This window comes from Scomber japonicus, chromosome 4 (genome assembly GCF_027409825.1).
Source record: "Scomber japonicus isolate fScoJap1 chromosome 4, fScoJap1.pri, whole genome shotgun sequence".
NCBI classification, from domain to species: Eukaryota; Metazoa; Chordata; class Actinopteri; order Scombriformes; family Scombridae; genus Scomber; species Scomber japonicus.
The window spans coordinates 11,215,934-11,235,311 of NC_070581.1; the positions used below are offsets into that span (position 1 = coordinate 11,215,934).

At 39.1% G+C, this 19,378-nt stretch overlaps 3 protein-coding genes across 4 annotated transcripts; 2 read left to right on the plus strand and 1 right to left on the minus strand.

The window, feature by feature from the left end:
- Positions 1–639: 639 nt before the first annotated feature.
- On the minus strand, positions 640–3,813 carry casp9 (caspase 9, apoptosis-related cysteine peptidase). Its single transcript, XM_053317020.1, has 10 exons — positions 3,468–3,813; positions 3,146–3,359; positions 2,973–3,056; positions 2,827–2,888; positions 2,526–2,702; positions 2,342–2,431; positions 1,607–1,754; positions 1,295–1,483; positions 1,076–1,185; positions 640–954 (listed from the first exon to the last, which is right to left on the minus strand). Exons 1-10 carry the CDS (start codon positions 3,597–3,599, stop codon positions 853–855), a joined length of 1,308 nt encoding a protein of 435 aa, XP_053172995.1. The 5' UTR covers positions 3,600–3,813; the 3' UTR covers positions 640–852.
- An 812-nt stretch (positions 3,814–4,625) lies between these two features.
- On the plus strand, positions 4,626–10,174 carry dnajc16 (DnaJ (Hsp40) homolog, subfamily C, member 16). 2 transcript variants are annotated; one of them, XM_053317019.1, is made up of 15 exons: positions 4,626–4,798; positions 4,919–4,985; positions 5,103–5,427; positions 5,556–5,740; positions 5,897–6,001; positions 6,111–6,269; positions 6,438–6,568; positions 6,751–6,934; positions 7,264–7,443; positions 7,597–7,673; positions 7,865–7,945; positions 8,106–8,195; positions 8,297–8,467; positions 8,589–9,046; positions 9,280–10,174. In XM_053317019.1, exons 1-14 carry the CDS (start codon positions 4,626–4,628, stop codon positions 9,034–9,036), a joined length of 2,376 nt encoding a protein of 791 aa, XP_053172994.1. In that variant the 3' UTR covers positions 9,037–9,046; positions 9,280–10,174. The 2 variants fall into 2 exon arrangements, with proteins under 2 accessions (XP_053172994.1, XP_053172993.1); XM_053317018.1 differs by having other exon boundaries at positions 8,589–10,174.
- A 2,488-nt stretch (positions 10,175–12,662) lies between these two features.
- On the plus strand, positions 12,663–17,748 carry LOC128357554 (galactose-specific lectin nattectin-like). Its single transcript, XM_053317918.1, has 6 exons — positions 12,663–12,692; positions 14,647–14,712; positions 16,842–16,919; positions 17,079–17,213; positions 17,373–17,484; positions 17,663–17,748. The coding sequence occupies exons 1-6, from the start codon at positions 12,663–12,665 to the stop codon at positions 17,746–17,748; spliced, it is 507 nt and encodes a 168-aa protein (XP_053173893.1).
- The last annotated feature ends 1,630 nt before the right edge of the window (positions 17,749–19,378 follow it).

A 19,378-nucleotide genomic window follows, 5' to 3' on the forward strand; every position in this document is an offset into this window, starting at 1 on the left:
AGGTTTATTAGAGCTGGACAGCCCTTCACAATGTAATGATTAACTAGTAAGTTTAACTTACTTTCAGTTGTGTTGCTGTGCTTGCAATCTGATTAGATTTAGATGACTCACTCTCACCTTGGGCAGTGCTGTGTATTACATTAGTGATTATAGCACAGTGTGTAGGCAACTAAAGTGGGACAGCTGTAGAAAACAGTTGTGATAATTAGCAATAGATCAGCAAAAGAATATGAAATGCTTCCTTTCTCTGTGGGGAATCGTCACCTGTGGAGTACATTACACAGAGGATAAAGGAGTTTTTTCCTCCTTTCTTCCATTTGAGTATCATATCTGGGTCATATCTAGTCAATGGAAAGTCTTTTGTGTCCCTTTTTTCACCAAAAAAATGCCACAAAATCCCAGTTTATCAACAAGATCACTGTTTTAAACAGACTTAAAATAGAAGTCACCAAAGAAAATGTCTTTTAAATCACTTTGAAGAGTACAAATTGAACAGTATGTTGATTACCCCCTACAATTGCAAGACCCCAAAATAGAGAAAAACTAATGTGAACAACATTTTAACAGTATGGAAATATTTCCTTTTCAACATACATACTTTATATTCCTAAAGAGTTCATTTAGAAAAGTACGCTGCTTTAAAAAACACAGTAAGATATGACAAACAATACAAATACACATTAAGACATGATTGTATCAGTAAAAGCAAAGCCAAAGCAAATTCATGCATCTTTCAACTGTATCAAGACATAATCAGAAGAAATCATTGTCACAGTCATGCTGTATGGCCATTAAATAGACCAACATTCCCTGAGGGTTGAACAGAGTTTTGTCAAGTCTCTGTTGCCTCTATCATTGAGTTTTAAAGTAGAGAAGTTTGCGGAGAAAGTTAAAGGAACCAGGCATTTGCTTGTAGAGCCCCTTTGCAGAGTTTTGGGCGACTTCATTGTTCACCTGAAAACGAGCAGTCAATAATCAGATGTGTGTATGATGAAATCAGAAATGTTCAACAGGATTCAGTATGCATAGCCAGCTTATTTTACTGGTATAGTATGTATTAACAAGAGAAGCTCACCATCATCAACATTGTGACTAAGTCATCGGTAGTAGCATTTTCCTCAAGAATGCGGTCCAGAGTCTCGACGTACCAGGAACCCGCCTGAGTGTCTCTCCAAGACACGTAACCTGTATTTGTCACAGAGACATTAGGAAGACCAATAGACATAGCAAGTCAAGTCTATCAATTTCTGTGACTCGCATCTGGAAAAACTGTGGTATTATTAACCAAACACACCGGGAAAAGTAGAGTAGGACACCAGAATGTCACTCGGGGTGGGCAGCGTGGCTCTGGCGTCTGGTTCATCAGACATGCTGAGAGAGTCGCTGCTTGAGGACATCGGAATGGCGTCCGTCTGGTCATCTGTTCCACCAATGGATGGTTGAGACTCATCGGGGGACACCTCAAAGCCTGTGTCTTTTTCACCTCAAAGACAAAAGCAAACACTTCCCTTTGAGACCACAAGAGTACAAGCGCATGTGTAACCTTTGACATAGTCTGTTGAATTATCCATTTAACAAATGATATTGTTACTTCAAGGTTAGCTACCTCCTCCACAGGCTTGAATGAAGAAAAGTTTGGGTTTGCCTTGTAAAGATGGACAATGCTGGCCATTGAGGTAGTTTGTGATGTACTGCACTGTGACATGCTGTCCGTCCACACCATACACAGCACCAGGGAAGCGGCTGTGGCTCACCTGTACAGTAGATATGAGCATACCTTAGGTCTTAGGAGTAGGATTTCACTACAAAACCAGTGGATAGAATACATTTTACGCCTGTAGCCTCTGCGGACACAAAAGCTGACATTTAATCGAAAGGGTATTCCAGCTATTTCGTACTGCACTAAAAACAAAATTGCCTTACTGAAAGCATTAGAGGTGGAGATATCCTGACCTTTAATGCCTAAAATAAGTGAAGGCCCCGAACCACTAGATTTGACACTTTCCATTATACAAGTTTATAGTGTTTTATTTATTCAACCATCTCTAGGTGCCCATGCCTGTGTCTAACAATAACAACCTGGTTCTGCTTTTTAATATAGGATTTCTGTTATAAATATAAAGTCTCAAACTTTGACCAAACTCCTCCAGAGTCACAAGAGATGATGGGTGAATTTTATGTATAAAATCAGTGGTTAAAGGAGCACTGTTAATAGCTGGTATAATATCAGTTCCAAAGACTAGGTGTGTAGTAATCTGAACATGATGCAGCAACTTTTATTGCTAGCTTGATTACAATCCATGTAGATTGCAATGTGGAAGAATCAAAAATGACATCTTACCTCAGTCCCATGGGACAGCATGATGACCAAACAGCAGTCATATTGGGAATGGTCCTTCTTAGACAACGCTGACAGTTCATGTTTGATTTGCTGAAATGTGGAGATAATGTAGTTGTTACCTTCAAATACATGAGCTCAAAGTTTTACAAATGGTTTCAGACGCACAAAAAGATCTGATTCTTACTCGTTGTTTCAGGTTAGTCCTCACTTCCACCTCGAAGTTGAGTGCCTTGAATCTTTTCTCCAGCTTGTCGCAGTCTATGTTGGACCCTTTGCGATTGTTCAGGCCGCTCTGCTCTTCAAAGTCCACGTTGTTTATGATGAGACAGTGTCCACATGGGGTTGCATCCATTTTGTAGTTCTAAAATACAAAAGCAAAAGAAAGAGGCATAATGTAAATATGGAAACAAAGCAGAATTGTGTTGTATGTTCATACTGCAATACTGAACTGGCTTTCTGTTGGTTGCAAAGTGCATAATAAATACCTGAATGCTGTCCCGTCGTGTCCTGCCTGGTGGCCTTGGTCTTATGTACTCCTTATCAGGTGCTGAGACAAAAGCATCAGAATGTGTTAAATATCAAGAAACTAGCTCGACTATCAACACAAATGTAAATTAAACACATAGCTTACATGGACTGGGATCAGTATTGGGTCTCTGTATTGGATAGACAGGGGCAACCTCTTTTCTTTGCTTATCAACATCCATTGGAGAAGCTATTAAAGAAACAAGGAGCAGCAAAGTATTAGTAGTTATACACAATAAATGCCTGCTTCAAAGAGACAGCACAGCACCACACACTTACAAATTGGTAGAGGGTGGACAACAGGGCGCACAGGCTGGGTGGGTGTTGAAGGCTGGATCTGAACAGCTGGCGGTGCAGCATTTAGGAGGAGCTCTGCCAAACTGTGCTGACCTGTCTCCTGAAGGCACTCCAGAAATAAAGGAAAAGCCCGGCTCCCACGGGTCTCTAAGTCCCGGACTAATTGTCTGGCCTGATCGCGCCTGGTCCCTGAGCTCTGACAGAAGACATAACGTCACATTAAGTGTTGCTCTGAGCGTTCAAACCATCCCACCACAAACATAAACCTCGACATCGTGAAGTACCAAGTACACAGCCGCCCTACCTTTATCTCATCGATCATGTCTTGGGTGAAAACTCCTTTTTCAAGAAGGCCATCATAAAGTTTTGATGGGTCCAAGTCTTTCACAAGATTGGTCCTATTACGCTGAAGAAGCTTCTTGTGTATTTCTTCCATTGTCCATTCAATACTAACAACACCGAGCGAAGAGCACAGACGAAAGCTGTAATGGTGTAACGTTCACGTTTAAAAAAAAAAAGAGTTAGTAAATATCGTTAAATGTCAGCAATGGCTCACTCGTTTTGTCAAAACTTTGTCAAACTGTATGGGAAGTATCAGAAATGTCCTTTTCATTTCGCCTGTTTGTGCTCGGTTGCGTTCTGCACTTCCTTGTTTACATCATCGTTGTTTGTGATTGGTCCACTGAAAGGAGGGGGGTGGGGGTAATGACTGATTTTATTTACCACGCACCGCCCACACTAATAAACAGTGGTGCGGCGAACATTAAAACGAACACACATATATAAACACAAACGAAGGATAGGATAGAATAGGATAGAATAGGATATAATATGATGGGATAGGATAGGATGGGATGGGATGGGATAGGATAGGATAGGATAAGGTGTCACGGAATACTCAAACTCCCAACACGACTTTTGACACCGGGCACCTCCCACACGCTCCTGCTCTCAGCAGCAGGTTCCTCGACTTGCCCTGGAGGAGCAGTGGGATGCTGCTGTACATACACACCCTTCGCGTTTCGCTGTCTCTTGAGATCAGCGTCAGCCAAGAAGCCGAGCATTCATACCGTCACCAGTGATGTGTCTGCTTCAGGTGTCTGGGAATGTAGCCGCCGCTAGCCGCAACCGAGCCACCGTCAGTAATGAAAAAACTGCGTGAACGTTTTTATCCTCGATGAATAACGGTAACGCCACACCCCGGTGACATGTCAGCATGGTTATAATATTGTATAATCTGTTGCTGTATTACTTGTAGCATTTTCACTATGCTTAGCTACTCGCTTGTCATAATAATTTTGCATCATTAGCATTACACGGCTAACGTCAGTATGGTGGAAGGGCTGTGCTTGATTTGTACACCAGATACAGCTGTGACATGATTTCAGCTTTTAACATCCACAGATTAAATCCACTTTAGTTTGGTGGTGACGGACCTCCTGATGTCTCAAAGGTAACGGTGATGGCAGGGTCAAAGATGTCTCTGCCGTTGGCTCTGGTGGTGGTCCTCTCAGTGTTGCTGACAGGAGCAGCCCATGCTGGGCCTGAGATGGACCCATACAAAATCTTAGGAGTAACCAGGAGTGCAAGCCAGGCCGAAATCAAGAAAGTCTACAAGCGCCTGGCAAAAGAATGGTAAATATTTTCACCACACCAACTTTTTTTATAAAGTACTGTCATGACAAATGATTTTCCAGTGAGTACAACAGTGAAGAGAATTACAACAACTAAATTAATGATCACCTTCTTCTCAAGGCATCCTGACAAAAACAAAAATCCAGGTGCTGAGGACATGTTTATCAAGATCACCAAATCATACGAGGTTAGTGATTTATTAGAATGGAATTCATTGTGCAACTGATGTGAAATATTTTGTATTATGTGGTATAGTAGTTATATAACAGCCAGTAACTGTATACTTGTTTCGCTCACCATCTAGATCTTGTCCAATGAAGACAAGCGTGCCAATTATGATCATTATGGGCAGACTGATGACACCCAGCCATACGGAGGTGGTCGCTATGGTCAACGCCACGACAGCTTTTACTTTGACGAGTCCTTCTTCAATTTTCCTTTCAATAGCAAGAACCACAGAGACTTTGCTGACAGCAAGTACACATTGCACTTTAACCAGTATGTCAACGACGTGGTGCCTGACAGCTACAAGAGACCGTACCTGATAAAGATCACCTCTGACTGGTGTTTCAGTTGCATCCACATTGAGCCCGTGTGGAAAGAGGTGGTGCAGGAGATGGAGAATCTAGGTGTGGAATGAACGTAGTGATCATTAAGAATTATTTAGCACCCCTGGATTCTACAGTATGAAACTGCTTAAAGTGATTTGAAGAGGTTAACATGTATGTGTGTGTTTGTGGCTATCTTATCCTTGCAGGTGTTGGAATAGGTGTGGTAGATGTTGGCTATGAGCGACGGTTAGCCAATCACCTTGGTGCTCATCGCACCCCATCAATACTCGGAGTAATCAATGGCAAAGTGACGTTTTTCCATTATGCTGTAGCAAAGGAGCACCTGAGACAGTTTGTGGAAGACCTTCTCCCTCAGAGACTTGTGGAGCGGGTAAATATCTGTTTCATGATAAATAAAAGTTGACTAAACCTCAGCTTTATATGTAAAATGTAACACAGATAAACTGATTAATAATGCATGCACAGATAAATGGATTGGTAACAGCATTCAAAATCAGTAAAACATTTTGCATTTTCTATATTTTAGGTAACCGACAAGAATGATCTGCAGTTCTTAAACAGCTGGCATGAGCTCAACAAGCCACATGTTCTTCTGTTTGACCAAGTGCCTGTAGTTCCTCTACTATACAAAGTGAGCACCTGTCTTTCTATATTTTATGTGAAATGTACCTTTGGTGCCACTGTCAGCAATTACATTACTAACCCAAACATGTAAATAATGTATCTTTCCATTTATACAGCTAACAGCTTTTGCTTATAAGGACTACTTGCAGTTTGGCTATGTGGACCAGGGCCTTTCAGAGACTGCCAATCTGCAGAAACAGTTCAATATCAACACATATGCACCAACCATGTTAGTGTTCAAAGAGAACACAGACAAGCCAGCTGATATTATACAGGTAAATCTCTGCAATAGGGAGCTTAAGGAAAGAAAGTATTTCTGATTTATTTCCAACCAGTTAGATTCAATTATTCACTGTTACCTTAAGTTACAATTAACTTGTTTTTCTTGTTTTCATTTAATCGATCCTTGCTCCTTTTTATATATTGCTGTTTTTTCTCTGTAGGCTAAAGGAATGAAGAAGCAAATTATTGATGAGTTCATGATAAACAACAAATTTCTCCTTGTGCCAAGGCTGGTTAATCAGAAGCTCTTTGATGAGCTCTGTCCTGTCAAGCAATTTCACAGACGCAGGAAGTAAGAGAACTTGGGCTTGAATGTTAGGTATCCCTTCAAACCTGATAACTAGGATAAAACTGAAACATGAAACCAAATAGAATATTTTTATTGTATTTAAAAAAAAATCAAATCACAGAGGTATTTTGAAATATGTATTTTGTATATATACTATCTTACTGTATGATCTGTCCTCCCGTCAGATACTGTGTCCTGCTGATCACAGGAGACGAGGAGACCTTTTCATATGGGAACCAGGCATTTCTCTCATTTGCCTCTGCCAATATGAAAGAAGTTGTGAGATTTGCTTATGTGTACCAACGTCTACAGCAACCACTTTGTGACATCCTCATGCAGAACAAGGACAGTGCACTGTCACCACCACAGGTACACTAATACATGTCCAGTTCAACAGCTACAGTTGCCAGCTCAACGTAATGATATGGAACAAAATGCAACAAAAACAAACACAAAAAGGTTTAATTAATAAAATAAAATAAAATGGGGCATTCAAATTCTGTTTTCTCTCTGGAACTGTCTCATTGTAGTGTTCGCTACCTGTGCACAGTAAAGGGTCACTTTAAAAAAATGTCATGTTTCCATAAAAAAGTTTATTCACATTACAAGATGAACTGCCCCTTTGAATTTTTCCCCTGGTTGGGTATTATTTCCCACTATGCAATTTTCTGTTTGTATATGTTTGGCTGTGTGTGCAGGTAGTGATCCTGGAGAGGCGTAATGCTGCGGGGAAAGCCATGTTCAAGCCAGTGACTGCCTGGAACGGCAGTGAGGAAGACAAGCAGTGTCTCCTGGAGGAGTTGGAGCGTCTTCAGAAGGACCCATCTATCCTCATCCATGACGCCATGCTACCTGAGCTGAACAACGAGTTTGCCTCTGTATGTTGTCTTTGAGTAAAATAATGGGGTTGTACAAAGCTTTAAACAGTGCAAGTAGTGGCAAGGGGAACATTAATTTTAATCTCATAACTAAATTTATCAAATTTATCAACCACCAGTCCTGTTACTAAATGTAATACTCTCACTCTGTAGATGTTTGTTATCCGATGGATCTATGCATCTTACGATTACCTCTCTGAAGTCATTGATGACATTCTGCATAACAACTGGTACGTGGAAATCAAATGCATTACTTTTTGTTCTACCCGAAGCTAAGTTTAAGATTCAGTTAAGGCATTTTTCATATGCCTCGCAATAGTATTACATTTGCAAATAAGCTTCCTTCCACCAGTAATGGAAATACACTTTTGAGATGTAAATGAAATGGTTGTTGCATTAAGACATCTGTGATGACTTGCAGGCGTGAGATGATGCCTCTTCTGTCCCTCATCTTCTCTGCCCTGTTCATCTTGTTTGGAACTGTGGTCATACAAGCCTTCAGGTGGGTTATTAATCATAAATGTGTCTCACTTCTTTATTTTGAAAAACAAAACTGTAGCTATACCAACATCACCTTTTTTCCTGGGATTTATGTAAGACAGAGTATAAAGAAAGCGTTAGATAAGAGAAAAGGGAGTGCTAACTTTTTTGTGTCTTTTCAGTGACTCAAGTGAAGATAAACAGACAAAACCAAAGGCAAAGGATGGAATGAAAGTAGAAAATGGGTCACCAGGGACTGGCAGTACTTCAAGGCAAGACTACACTTTGAGATTTACATGATAATACTTTACTCAGTGCAGGATTTAAGGTTTGAGGCATGTTTTTAGCTATTCCTTTTTGCTATTGATTGTAGTCGCCCTCCCAAGAAGAGTTTTGTTGAGGTGACGGAGCTGACGGATATCACTTACATGAGCAACCTGGTGAAGTTGAGGCCAGGACACATGAACATAGTGCTGGTGCTCACAGATGCCTCCAAGAACATCCTCCTCAGCAAGTTTGCCAAAGAGGTTTACTCTTTCACAGGGTAAGCTAAAAAGTACCCCTCCTTTGTGTGGAACAAGTAAAGTCCATTATGAGTTGTTTTAAGAAACGTTTTTGTGTGTATTAAACTATTATGTGTGATACTTCTTTTAACACTCTCCTAGGAGCCTGACGCTACACTTCTCCTTCCTGAATATTGACAAGCACAGTGAGTGGATAAACACACTGCTAGAATACGCTCAGGACTCCATGCACATCGATGCAGACGAGGATGACAGGGGCAACCACAAGATAGACTACACCGGCTATGTGCTGGCACTTAATGGCCACAAGAAATACCTGTGTCTATTTAAGCCTGTCTACACTGGTGAAGATCTTGAAAGTAAGTCATCTGAGGATGAAGGAGGCACTTCAGGGGGAAGGTCAAGGTCCAGTTCCCGTGACGAACACCCACCGCGGAAATCCAACCGGTCACGCAGCATGTCCACCCTGCAGATCCACCACAAACTGGACCGCCTGGGGTTGTGGATGGAAAGGCTCATGGAAGGCACTTTGCCTCGTTACTACATCCCTTCGTGGCCAGGACTAGACAAGATCACCACCAGTAAATAGAACATGGCAAGTTAGGAAGGACTTAGTATTTATAGACTGTCGAGCTTAAATGGCTCCTTTTGTGTCCTGCTGGAGTTAGGCTACAGCCTTTTTGCACTAAAGATATTTAATAGTTACAGATTAAAGTTGGGTCAATGTTACACAATTGGCTTTTAGTGAAATTACTGTGGGACAAGTTCTTTGGCGTACTCCTCTTACATTCATTGCATGCGGTTCTAAACTCAGTAGTTTTATTTCCTTCAGGCAAATGCTGCTGCTACAGCCTTGAGAGCAGAAAACAGAATCACTGTGGCCACCTGTACTCCTACCTTCATTGACCATCAGGCATATTCACATACACACTAAAGGAGACAGGACAACGACCTTAGTCTTCAATGATGAATACTGTGAACAGAGATGCATGTCTCTAACACTAAATGTCTTCGTCTTTTTATGCATCTCCATCCAATTTTTCCTAAGTTACAGATTATCTCTTGAATGCTGACTGGCTTGTACAGTATGGCACACTACTATAATGACAATGCCTTTTATGCTGGACTTCAAGAGTTACTCAATTTTCTTCCTTGATGATGTGATTGCATAAAAAGAAAATACTTGTTTGTTGGGGTTGTGATTTAAAATGTATTCACTACAAAGGAGTTATTTAGCAGCTTTGGTCCATGTTACAACTTCTGTTAGCCAGTAGCTTTATGTAGCAAACATAACGAACAGGCTTTACATTTTATTTTCTGAATGTTTTTCAAATGGATTCAATTGAATTAGAAATGATCATGATCTCATCTTGAATTATGTGGACAAACACATGAACATAAAGATAAGCTGTGTGCTTTCTTTATCTCTTCATTTGTGTTGTCAACATGACATGTAAATGTCATTAATATTTGTTTGTTGGTACTATGTGATGTAAATTATGTAAATAATCATGGTATCTATGGGACCTGCATTTTAAAAAGTATGTAACTTGAAAGATTAGGTGAATGTTTTACATGGATCTATCAAAATGCTGTAGTTACGGTTTTTAGTTTCCATTGAGATTTTCTTTTACATGTTAGTGTAAATAATGTCTGCCTGTGTCAGATGTTCAGTTGGTCTTCAATAATGCATTTATCCTCTTGTTGGTCGTAATAAAATACTTTATTAATTAAAACCTAAATCTATAACTACTGAAGAAATGTACTTCCTCACAAGCTCATTCAACAAACTGTGGATCAACTGCCATTTACATACCATTTAAAGTTTTTGGTAATTAATGTAATTGGGCATTAAAAATATAGGGCACACCAACTCAATCCAGTCTAAACATGTGGCTCAGGAATTTAGTTGTGTTTGAAAGCAGAAAGGTTGGTGGTCTGAGACCACCCAAGGTCATAGTGAATTCTAATTAGTGACATATTGCCCTTTTCACGTTTATTTGGTAATGCACGTAATTAAGGATTACAAAAATAGGGCACAACAACACAGTGTAATCCAGAGATGTCTCCGTTAGGTTAGTGGTTGTATTGGTACGCAACATTTGGTGGTTTGAGACCACCCAAGATTATAGTGAGTTCCAATTACAGACAAATAGCCATTTGTTAATTTTTTGGAAATGCATGTAGGCTAATTGGGGGCTAAAGATATTGCGCATACTAACTCATTCCAGTCCAGACATGTCTCCCTGGTAACAGCAATTTAACAACTCATATAGATCTGCCATGATATGGCGTATTGTGTACTGGAGTGGACTGGGTAAAGAGCTGGTTCAGGGTGAAAGGCCAGTAGGCGGCAGCAACCGGTGGGAGACTTTAATAACACCATGCATTTGTATTGTGACACATGTAATTTTGTATGTTGAGGGGTCAGGGCCAACGGGCCCCTAAACTGCAGGATGAACTGAAGGAATACTTGCTCAAATAATTGTCTTAACTTCTTTTTAACCCATGTCTCATTGATTTAACCTGGTTGAAACTTTGTATTTATTCTTTCTTTTGATTTTTTATAAATACTACTTGAGTGTGTCTCTTCTGCTTTTATGTCAGGTCTACTTTTTCTTCAGACAAATTAGCTTTCTGTTAGCCACAAACTACTACAGAGAAATAACTTATAAAACTCTTTCTCTTTCTCACACAGACATACACATCTTTGCATTTATCTTTCGCACACTGAAAATCATGTCATGCGGTCTTGTTTACTGTGGTTGGTCTCAATAACCCCTACCTTAAACGTTCTTCTAGTCCAGCAAAGAACTGGTGCCACTCTGGAACAGTTTTTTTCTAGCTGAGAGAGCCAGTTTTTTGTCAGTCAAACAGGAAAACCGGTTCCAAATTAAGCACTCCAGAATCAGCACTAGAACTGCCTTGGTGGAAAAGGGGTAATTGATGTATTTCTGTAGACACACCCTCTTGTTTTAGGTACCTTCTTAAATCAGACTGAGTTACTGATTTGACCACCAGATGGCGCCACATAACCAAAAGAACCAATTTCACTGCCACATGGTTTGTGTTGCGTTTAAGTCTTGAATTATTCTCGTGAATAATTCAGTTTTTGGCAAATTTACAACCTGTAAAATGTGAATTTTCTATGATTGCTGAGACTTTTCGGAGGCACAGAGCACTGATGTTTAATCAATAAGATCTTGGATAATAATAATTTATAGCCTAAGACTGTTAAGCATTCTGCTTTGTTCGGCTTTTGTTTTAATTCTGGTTGATTTTGAGATGTCACAGATGACATGAATTGAACAGAAATTGACCTCTCTATATATTCTTTATCCGTATACAATATCAATCTGCTCTGATTCGCCTCATTTATTTATTTATTTACCAGCCTAAATAGTCCATATCCTATTGTAATATGAATAGTCTACTGAGTCTTTTGCAATAGGGCATCATTTGCCTTTTTAGGAATTTTCCTGCTTGTGTTTTTCAGATGTGAAAGCACATGCTTTTGAAATGCTTCCACCCTTTCAGTTCTCTGGAAGACAACATTAATTCAGCCTCCACTTTGACTAAACACAACAGACTCCTGAGAAAGAAGAAGGGGGAAAAAATCCCCCTAGGGGCACCTCCAGCAGCTGGGTGTAGTAGGTGGGAAGGGCTCTGCTGCTTGGGTGGGGGGGTTACATGTAGGCCAGACCAGACAAAGAGACGGCCATGTGCTAGGCCGGAAGGCCCCAACACACACTACAGGGTTTACTTGAGTGGGGCTTGGCAGGTGAGAATGGAAGGAGAAGCTGAAGGAGTAAAATATATGATAAGATACCGAACCATGTGTTAGTATACTAGATGCACGAAAATACATGATAGAGTATCAGAACAAGAATGTAAGTATACCAAATGCATGAAAATACATAATAGGGTACCAGGACCACAATGTTTATTTACACACAAAGTTTATTTCAAGACACACAGACTGTCGCACACTGCTCCATAAATCAAATTTCCACCTGAAAAACACACGTATAGGGATCTGGTAAAATTGCAGCTGATACGATTCCACAGAATCCACTTTCCTGGAGCATGTGGAAGAGGCCACCAGCACCCTTTTTAGGGTGTTGGGGTCTAGGGGCTACTCAAATCACTTCCTTACTTTAGAATTAACAAGGCGGAGGTCAATAGCACCCTCACCCAGTATATCAATGTTAGAACATGGCCGTCTGGCCGACCCTCGTCCCCATGGTAATAATTTACTCAAAGAATCACACTAGATTTTTGAAGACTCTTAAGTCAAACTTCCAGGGGCCTAGGGAGGGTTGGGACATGCTGGAGGTGTGCCATCCCCATCGAAGGATGTAATCTCTCTAGAGCCAGTGTTAACCTTTTGGGTGGTGCATGATGCTCTGTACCATTGTGTAGATACAAAGGGCTCATTGTAATGTGATGAAAACACAATTCTTATTTTCATGCATTTATGCACTAATTTAAACATACTTGTGAACATTACATTTCAATTCTGCCAAGTCCATTCTACTACATGCCACTAAATTCTGCACACTGCACCTTTAAAGTATGCATGTCAGTGAACAAGCAACATCTCAACAGAGCTCTAGAATCTTAGAGACATAGATGTGTAATTTATTTGGTGAGGCAAGAACAAGGCCAAATAAAAGGAAAATGGACTGTCTTTGGGAAATATTGAGCAAAACATGATGTCAAGGTGGAACTTTGGTGACATTTACAGGAGATTATAATCTCAAAACTGTGACAGGTTCAGGATTTGTAATCACACTCAGCTGATTTCTGATATTGGTTTTGTGTCTCGACTTTTGGGACTTGGGGATTAAGGGAGTTATCACTGTAAATATTCAACTTGGGTGTGGAAGCAGGTATTGTCCTATCACCAGTCACACATACCTTTATTACGCATATTCAAATTTTGTTTTGTCCCACTAACTTTTTATTAAAGGCCATCAATGTAAAAGTAGAAACATGGATTTTATGATTAATAGACCACATCAATAAGAGGCATTTGAAAAAACAACAAATATTGTAAATTACAGTAGACACTGTAAATAAAGGTAAAAAGCACAATGAAAAAGATGTTATCCATTTTCTTAAAAAAAAAACATATTTTCTATTTCACAATAACATAGAATTTCATTAAAAATGATAAAATGCACTCTTTGATTCAGTGTTTTAAAAAACATAAAACATAAAATCTAAGCAGGGTGAAATGACACTGAAAAAAGTTCAAACAAAAACTGAACATCATCATCTTCATAAATGGAGGATTTGTTGACAATGAAAACAGAAAACCTTAAATAACTACTTTTCCCCAACACGGCAAGGATTATTTTTATCGATTGCACTCTTGCCTTGATGACAACATCTGGTCTCAGAATATGGGGTCCTTTTTTGTTTCAGTTTGCAGTGATTTTTTTTATTTGTTATTATTCTAAATATGAAAAGAAAATCAAACTATTTTTAAATTTCTGCTCAGCCCTTTTTGACCAGAAAAAAATTAAAAACAGCTCGTATTTCAATTTAATCTTTTGTATTAAAAAATCAAATCAAATAACTACTCCTTTTTTGTTTTTCAATACTGAAAAGAAAATCGAGTGACCAAAAGATACACAGAGTGAGTGTCCTCTCATGTTTTGTTTTGTACTGCAGACAATAAAAACTATTAAAACAATTGTGTTACAGTGGGAGCAGCCACTATATCAACATTGAGCATGTTTCCTTAATGTCTGATGATATATCATGGTCATTTTATGAGTTTGTAAAGTAATATATTACATATTGCACCTTTATACTTTACTAAAGGACTGTCAACATCCTTTTGCCATAAATCAACCTACGTAGAAGCAGCAGCATCTGTGTGGATTTGGATTAACGGATTTGTTTTTTGGTTGTATTAACATTGTTTAATGAACAGTCTAACCTTTACTCAAGGCTGTGACAATACAATAGATATGCAGATGACAAAGCAGCTAGAGAACGTATATAAAGACTGTGCAAGACTTTCCAAGACATCCTACCTGCTGTTGTAAGTACAACTTCAACAAGGTAAGGGTTTCATTGTCTGCATTTACTGCATCAGTTTTACAGAAGACTCTCAATCTACTCATCATTATATTTTGTATTTGATTGATTTATTTTTGTGTATTTTTGATTTCTGATCTTTACCCAGATGGCATCCAGTCTTTACATCATTGTGCTCCTCTGTCTGACCAGTGTACTGGGGGCTGAAGCAATTGTAAGTAATATTTCTTACAACAACATAGTTTTTATTTTTAATACATTAGTTACAGCTTCTAACATTAACCTTTCATACTATGACAGTTCTACAAAACAATTTAAAAAAAAATCTTAATTTGCTAGTCTTCGGGTGGGTATTTAGAAATGTTAAGTGCTAGTAAAGCATAAGACTGAAAACCCACTGAACAGTTCAGAAAAGCTTATTTGGGTAAAATTATTATTATTAATCAATTTGACACTCAACTATAAATTCAAAAACTATGCTGTGGGTATCTAACATGGATTCTGTTTGTCAAAGCAAAGAGGAAGTCAGGCTGCTGAAGCCTCATTTTAACTTAACTAAACTTAAGAATGAATTATTGCATGAAGCAAGTACTGGATTTTTGTCTCCATCACTTACATTGAAAATCTCTTTGCAGCCAGTACAGACAAGTGACAAGATTACAGTGAAAAATAATCATTTCAATGTGCATTACAGTTCTTCCAAGTTTAGTAAATCTCTAATATTGTGTTCTTTATATTCCACAGGCAAAATGTACAAAACCAGGTTGGTACTTCTTTTTCTTCCTGACTGCAGCCAGAGTTAACATTTAAAAGATGCCTGTTGGACAGCTGTTAATAAAACAGGCTTTTCTGGGGGACAAGATTTATAGGCTAGTTTCTCAATTAATTTTCACAAGCTGCAGACATGGAGAACTACCTCCTTCTTAGTCAGTGGTAGAGAGTAACTAAGTACAATTACTTAAAGCTGCAGTCTAGCTATGTGAAAAAAGTGGAAATTTGAATGAGTACAGCCTCCAAGTCCCTCCTCCTTCCGCTCTGCTGCTGCAGTCCTGCCTTCTAAGCCACTCCCCACAGAGGAACCTGCTGTGACTATTTCAAAGAAGAAGAAGAGAAAATGAAGTTATCAAACTTGGTAGTTATGTTGTCCAAGGAGAGGCGTTCTGCCAAATGTGCTGTCCTGTGCACCAAGACGTCCAAAACAAAAACAGAGGCACTGGTGTATATGGACACCAGGGATTAATATCTTCCCCGAAAATAAGACTTACATAAATCCCGGAAAATCAATGTTTTTCAGAAAGGCAGAAAGGCATAACATTAGCCTTGTCCCTTGTCATTTTCAGTAACACTAAATTCAACAAGGAGACACTAGCCTATGCATATATGGGTTCCCGATCTGACCTTGTTTGTGTACATTTTTTGTCATTATAAAGACAAAAGAACACAATTTATGTCCATTGAATAGGCTATAGGCTTACCCTCAGTTTGCATCTAGCGTGCACTTCGTTACATCTGCTGCAATATATTTCAGCAATGTTCTGTGTTTTTTTATTTTTAAACAATGTCCCGTTTCCAACCATAACATTTCCCGGGAATCGGGAAATTATTTTGATTGGATTAAACGCTAATGAACATGCAGATGGCTTGGAGAACATGAGCAATAAGGTTTATCCATTTTGCAAAAAGAACTGGAGTTAAGCAACAGTTTGCTCAATTACATTTTGGTACGCTCTGTTTCAACTGTGCGATTCCCTCACGAGAAGAGACCAAAATTTCTGACATGTCAGAAATTCTTCAGATTGCCGTTTGGGACTTGTTAATCGCTTCTCGTTACTCCCTGTAAAGCAGGCGCTGCACGGGGGAGGCGCACTGCTAAGTAAGAGCATGCACCTTGTGGTGGAGGGGGGCTGCCAGCAGCATGTGTACAGCGTCATTGACACTCCTGCGGGCTCTGATTGGTTGTTTTGACTCAGGAGCAGTGGATTCTTGTTAATCATTTTACGACCATTGGGTGGACCCAGACAGTGGACTTGGTCGTAGCTTATCTGTATCTTATTCTACTGTCAGATCACAATGACAATTTTAACAAATATAACACAAGAATAGTTACAGACGGCAGCTTTAAGGACTGTAATTAAGTACAATTTTGAGTTAGACTACTTGCATTTAGTATCACACCCGGAACAATATGATCCCCTGAGCGGAATCATTCAGAATTGAAAAAAAAAAAAAATAGATTGATACTGTACTAATAATGTATTTCTTATCTAGGACAAATTAATATTTAGATCATATTTATTCATCCTCTAACATCACAGTTGTGTTATAGGGCATTGTTGTGAGAAGTGCCCCGCTGGATGGACTGAAGTTGACTCTCGCTGCTTCATGTTTAACTTTGCTGAGAAGGACTGGTCTGATGCTGAGGTACAACAATAATACAGTGGCATTGTATTTATGTATTTATATATACTCTAAAAATGTGTTTTCAAGAATTATTCAGACAAAGAATCCCAAGTTTAAAGTTGTTTACATATAACAATAATTCATATTTTCATGGCCCCTCACTTTGTGTCCCCTCCTTAGAAAACTTGCATTGCACTCGGTGGAAATCTGGCTTCAATCAGAACAGTTGAGGATTACAATACCCTCAGAGAGATGGTTAATAGAGCAACAGGCTCAGACAAAAACACTTGGCTTGGAGGCTATGATGCAGTTAAGGTGAGTGATTTACCAATAAATAAGATCTCTATATTTTGTACATACATTTTGTTGCTGCCTAAAACAGTTGAACTGCTAGACATACATGGATGTTTTGGGGTGCTCAAAATGTTGACAAATTACATTTGAAATACACTGATACACAAATGATCATTTCAGGAGGGTGCATGGAAGTGGAGTGATGGCTCAAAGTTTGAATTCAGTGGCTGGTTCAAAGGGGAGCCAAACAATGCTAGAGGAACAGAACACTGTATGGAGATGAACAGTAGAGGTAAAAAGAATCCTTGTCTGTTGTCCTCTTAACGAAATCTGCTAATAATAACCATGACAATTTGTTATTTATTCATCACATAACTTAAGACAGTCTGGAAAAAGGAGAATGTCAAACAGGACTGTAGCCTCTGAAGTGTTTGTCTGATGATTGCTCTTCTTTGATCCTCTTCTTACAGAACGGGACTACGTCAACGACATGACGTGTACTGAGTTGAGATCTTTCGTTTGTGCCATGGACACAATATCTGAGGATCAAAAATAAAGACATGATGAAGATGATGTCACACCTTCAGTGATGATGTGACTTCATAGGGATGTTAGGCCTCGATAACATCAGTACCTGAAAGCCAATAACGGTCCTACTTATGTTTTTTGATCAATAAACAGATGCATCTTCTTCAAATAAAATAAAATGAAATAAAAATTGTAACCTAACCACAATGCTTCTCCTTTATTCTTTATTCCATGCCTCACAAGGATCATGGGGGGGGGGTTCATTTAATTCCTTATTGATATTTTGGTTTGCTACTTTGGATAACCTGTAACATCTTTGTTAAGAGTAAATATGCTAAATCGCTTGTTAAAAGTATTGAGCAACCGACCATCAATTTGCTTTAATTTAACTGACCCGCTTGCCTGTGCAGCCACATGGTTTATGTTGCGTCCAAGTCTTGTTGGAAAAACCAATATCAAACATCTGTCCTGTGAAAATTTAAATTTTTGGTAAAATGTGAATTTTCTATGATTGCTGAGGCATTGACATGAGACTTTTAGGAGGCACGGAGCACTGATGTTGAATCAATAAGATGTTGGACAATAATAATTTATAGCCTGAGACTGTTAAACATTCTGCCATGTTCAGCTTTTTTTTCAAATTCTGGTTGATTTTGAGATGTCACAGATGACATGAATTCAACAGAAATTGACCTTTACATATATATTCTTTATCCTGATATAATATCAATCTGCTCTGATTAGCCTAATGTATTTATTTATTTACCAGCCTAAATAGTCCATATCCTAGTAATGTCAATACTGTGAGTCTTTTGCAACAGGGCATCATTTGCCTGTTTAGGAATTTTCCTGCTTGTGTTCTTCAGATGTGACAGCACATGCTTTTGAAACACTTCCACCCTTTCAGCTCTCTGGAAGACAACATTAATTCAGCCTCCACTTTGACTAATCACACCAGACTCGCAAGAAAGAAAAAGAAAAAGCAATCCCCCTAGTGGCACCTCCAGCAGCTGGGTGGTGAAGTAGGCATATCAGCTGTATGCTTGGCCAGTAGGTGATAGTTGAGACTCGATGTACTTCTGTGGTGAATCAGTTCACATCGACAATGAATGAAAATAACTTTGGTCTTGTGGATAGAATATCTGGCAGGGCATTGAAGCTGAATTTGTCGTTATTAAGACCCTTTTCTTTAGGATCCATATCTGCTTGTCATTCAAAACATTACTGCTGCATTACTTCCTTATCTCCCAAACTACGAGCCAGGACAAGGGTCAAACACAACATGTGCGCGTTAATTGTGCGTTAAAAACTTGCGCAGTTAAAATGAATGATCTGCCTGTATTATGGATGTTTTGAACCACATTCACAATTGTGCTTTGTTAACTTGATGTTGATGTGCATCCAGGAAAAATTCAATGAAAAAATATTTGTAGAAAGAAATATGTTCTGTGCACTTGTGACAACCGTTCCCATAGTGGGGCTGGTAGTCACGCACTATAGGTTTACTTGAGTGGGGCTTGGCAGTTGAGGATGGAAGGAGAGGCTGATGGAGCGAAATACATGATAGAGTACCACAACCACAATGTTACTATACCAGATGCATGAAAATACATGATAGGGTACCACAACCACAATGTTACTATACCAGATGCACGAAA

Excerpts from the sequence above, each read along its gene's own strand:
- dnajc16 (XM_053317018.1), top strand. The coding sequence starts at position 4,626 with ATGGCAGGGTCAAAGATGTCTCTGCCGTTGGCTCTGGTGGTGGTCCTC. Across the intron at positions 5,741-5,896 it reads CTCAGAGACTTGTGGAGCGG|GTAACCGACAAGAATGATCT; the intron begins GTAAATATCTGT and ends TCTATATTTTAG. Across the intron at positions 7,444-7,596 it reads TGAACAACGAGTTTGCCTCT|ATGTTTGTTATCCGATGGAT; the intron begins GTATGTTGTCTT and ends CTCACTCTGTAG.
- casp9 (XM_053317020.1), bottom strand. The coding sequence starts at position 3,599 with ATGGAAGAAATACACAAGAAGCTTCTTCAGCGTAATAGGACCAATCTT. Across the intron at positions 1,186-1,294 it reads GTCCTACTCTACTTTTCCCG|GTTACGTGTCTTGGAGAGAC; the intron begins GTGTGTTTGGTT and ends TGACAAATACAG. Across the intron at positions 955-1,075 it reads TAGTCACAATGTTGATGATG|GTGAACAATGAAGTCGCCCA; the intron begins GTGAGCTTCTCT and ends GCTCGTTTTCAG.
- LOC128357554 (XM_053317918.1), top strand. The coding sequence starts at position 12,663 with ATGGCCGTCTGGCCGACCCTCGTCCCCATG. Across the intron at positions 12,693-14,646 it reads GGCCGACCCTCGTCCCCATG|ATGGCATCCAGTCTTTACAT; the intron begins GTAATAATTTAC and ends ATCTTTACCCAG. Across the intron at positions 17,485-17,662 it reads TATGGAGATGAACAGTAGAG|AACGGGACTACGTCAACGAC; the intron begins GTAAAAAGAATC and ends CTCTTCTTACAG.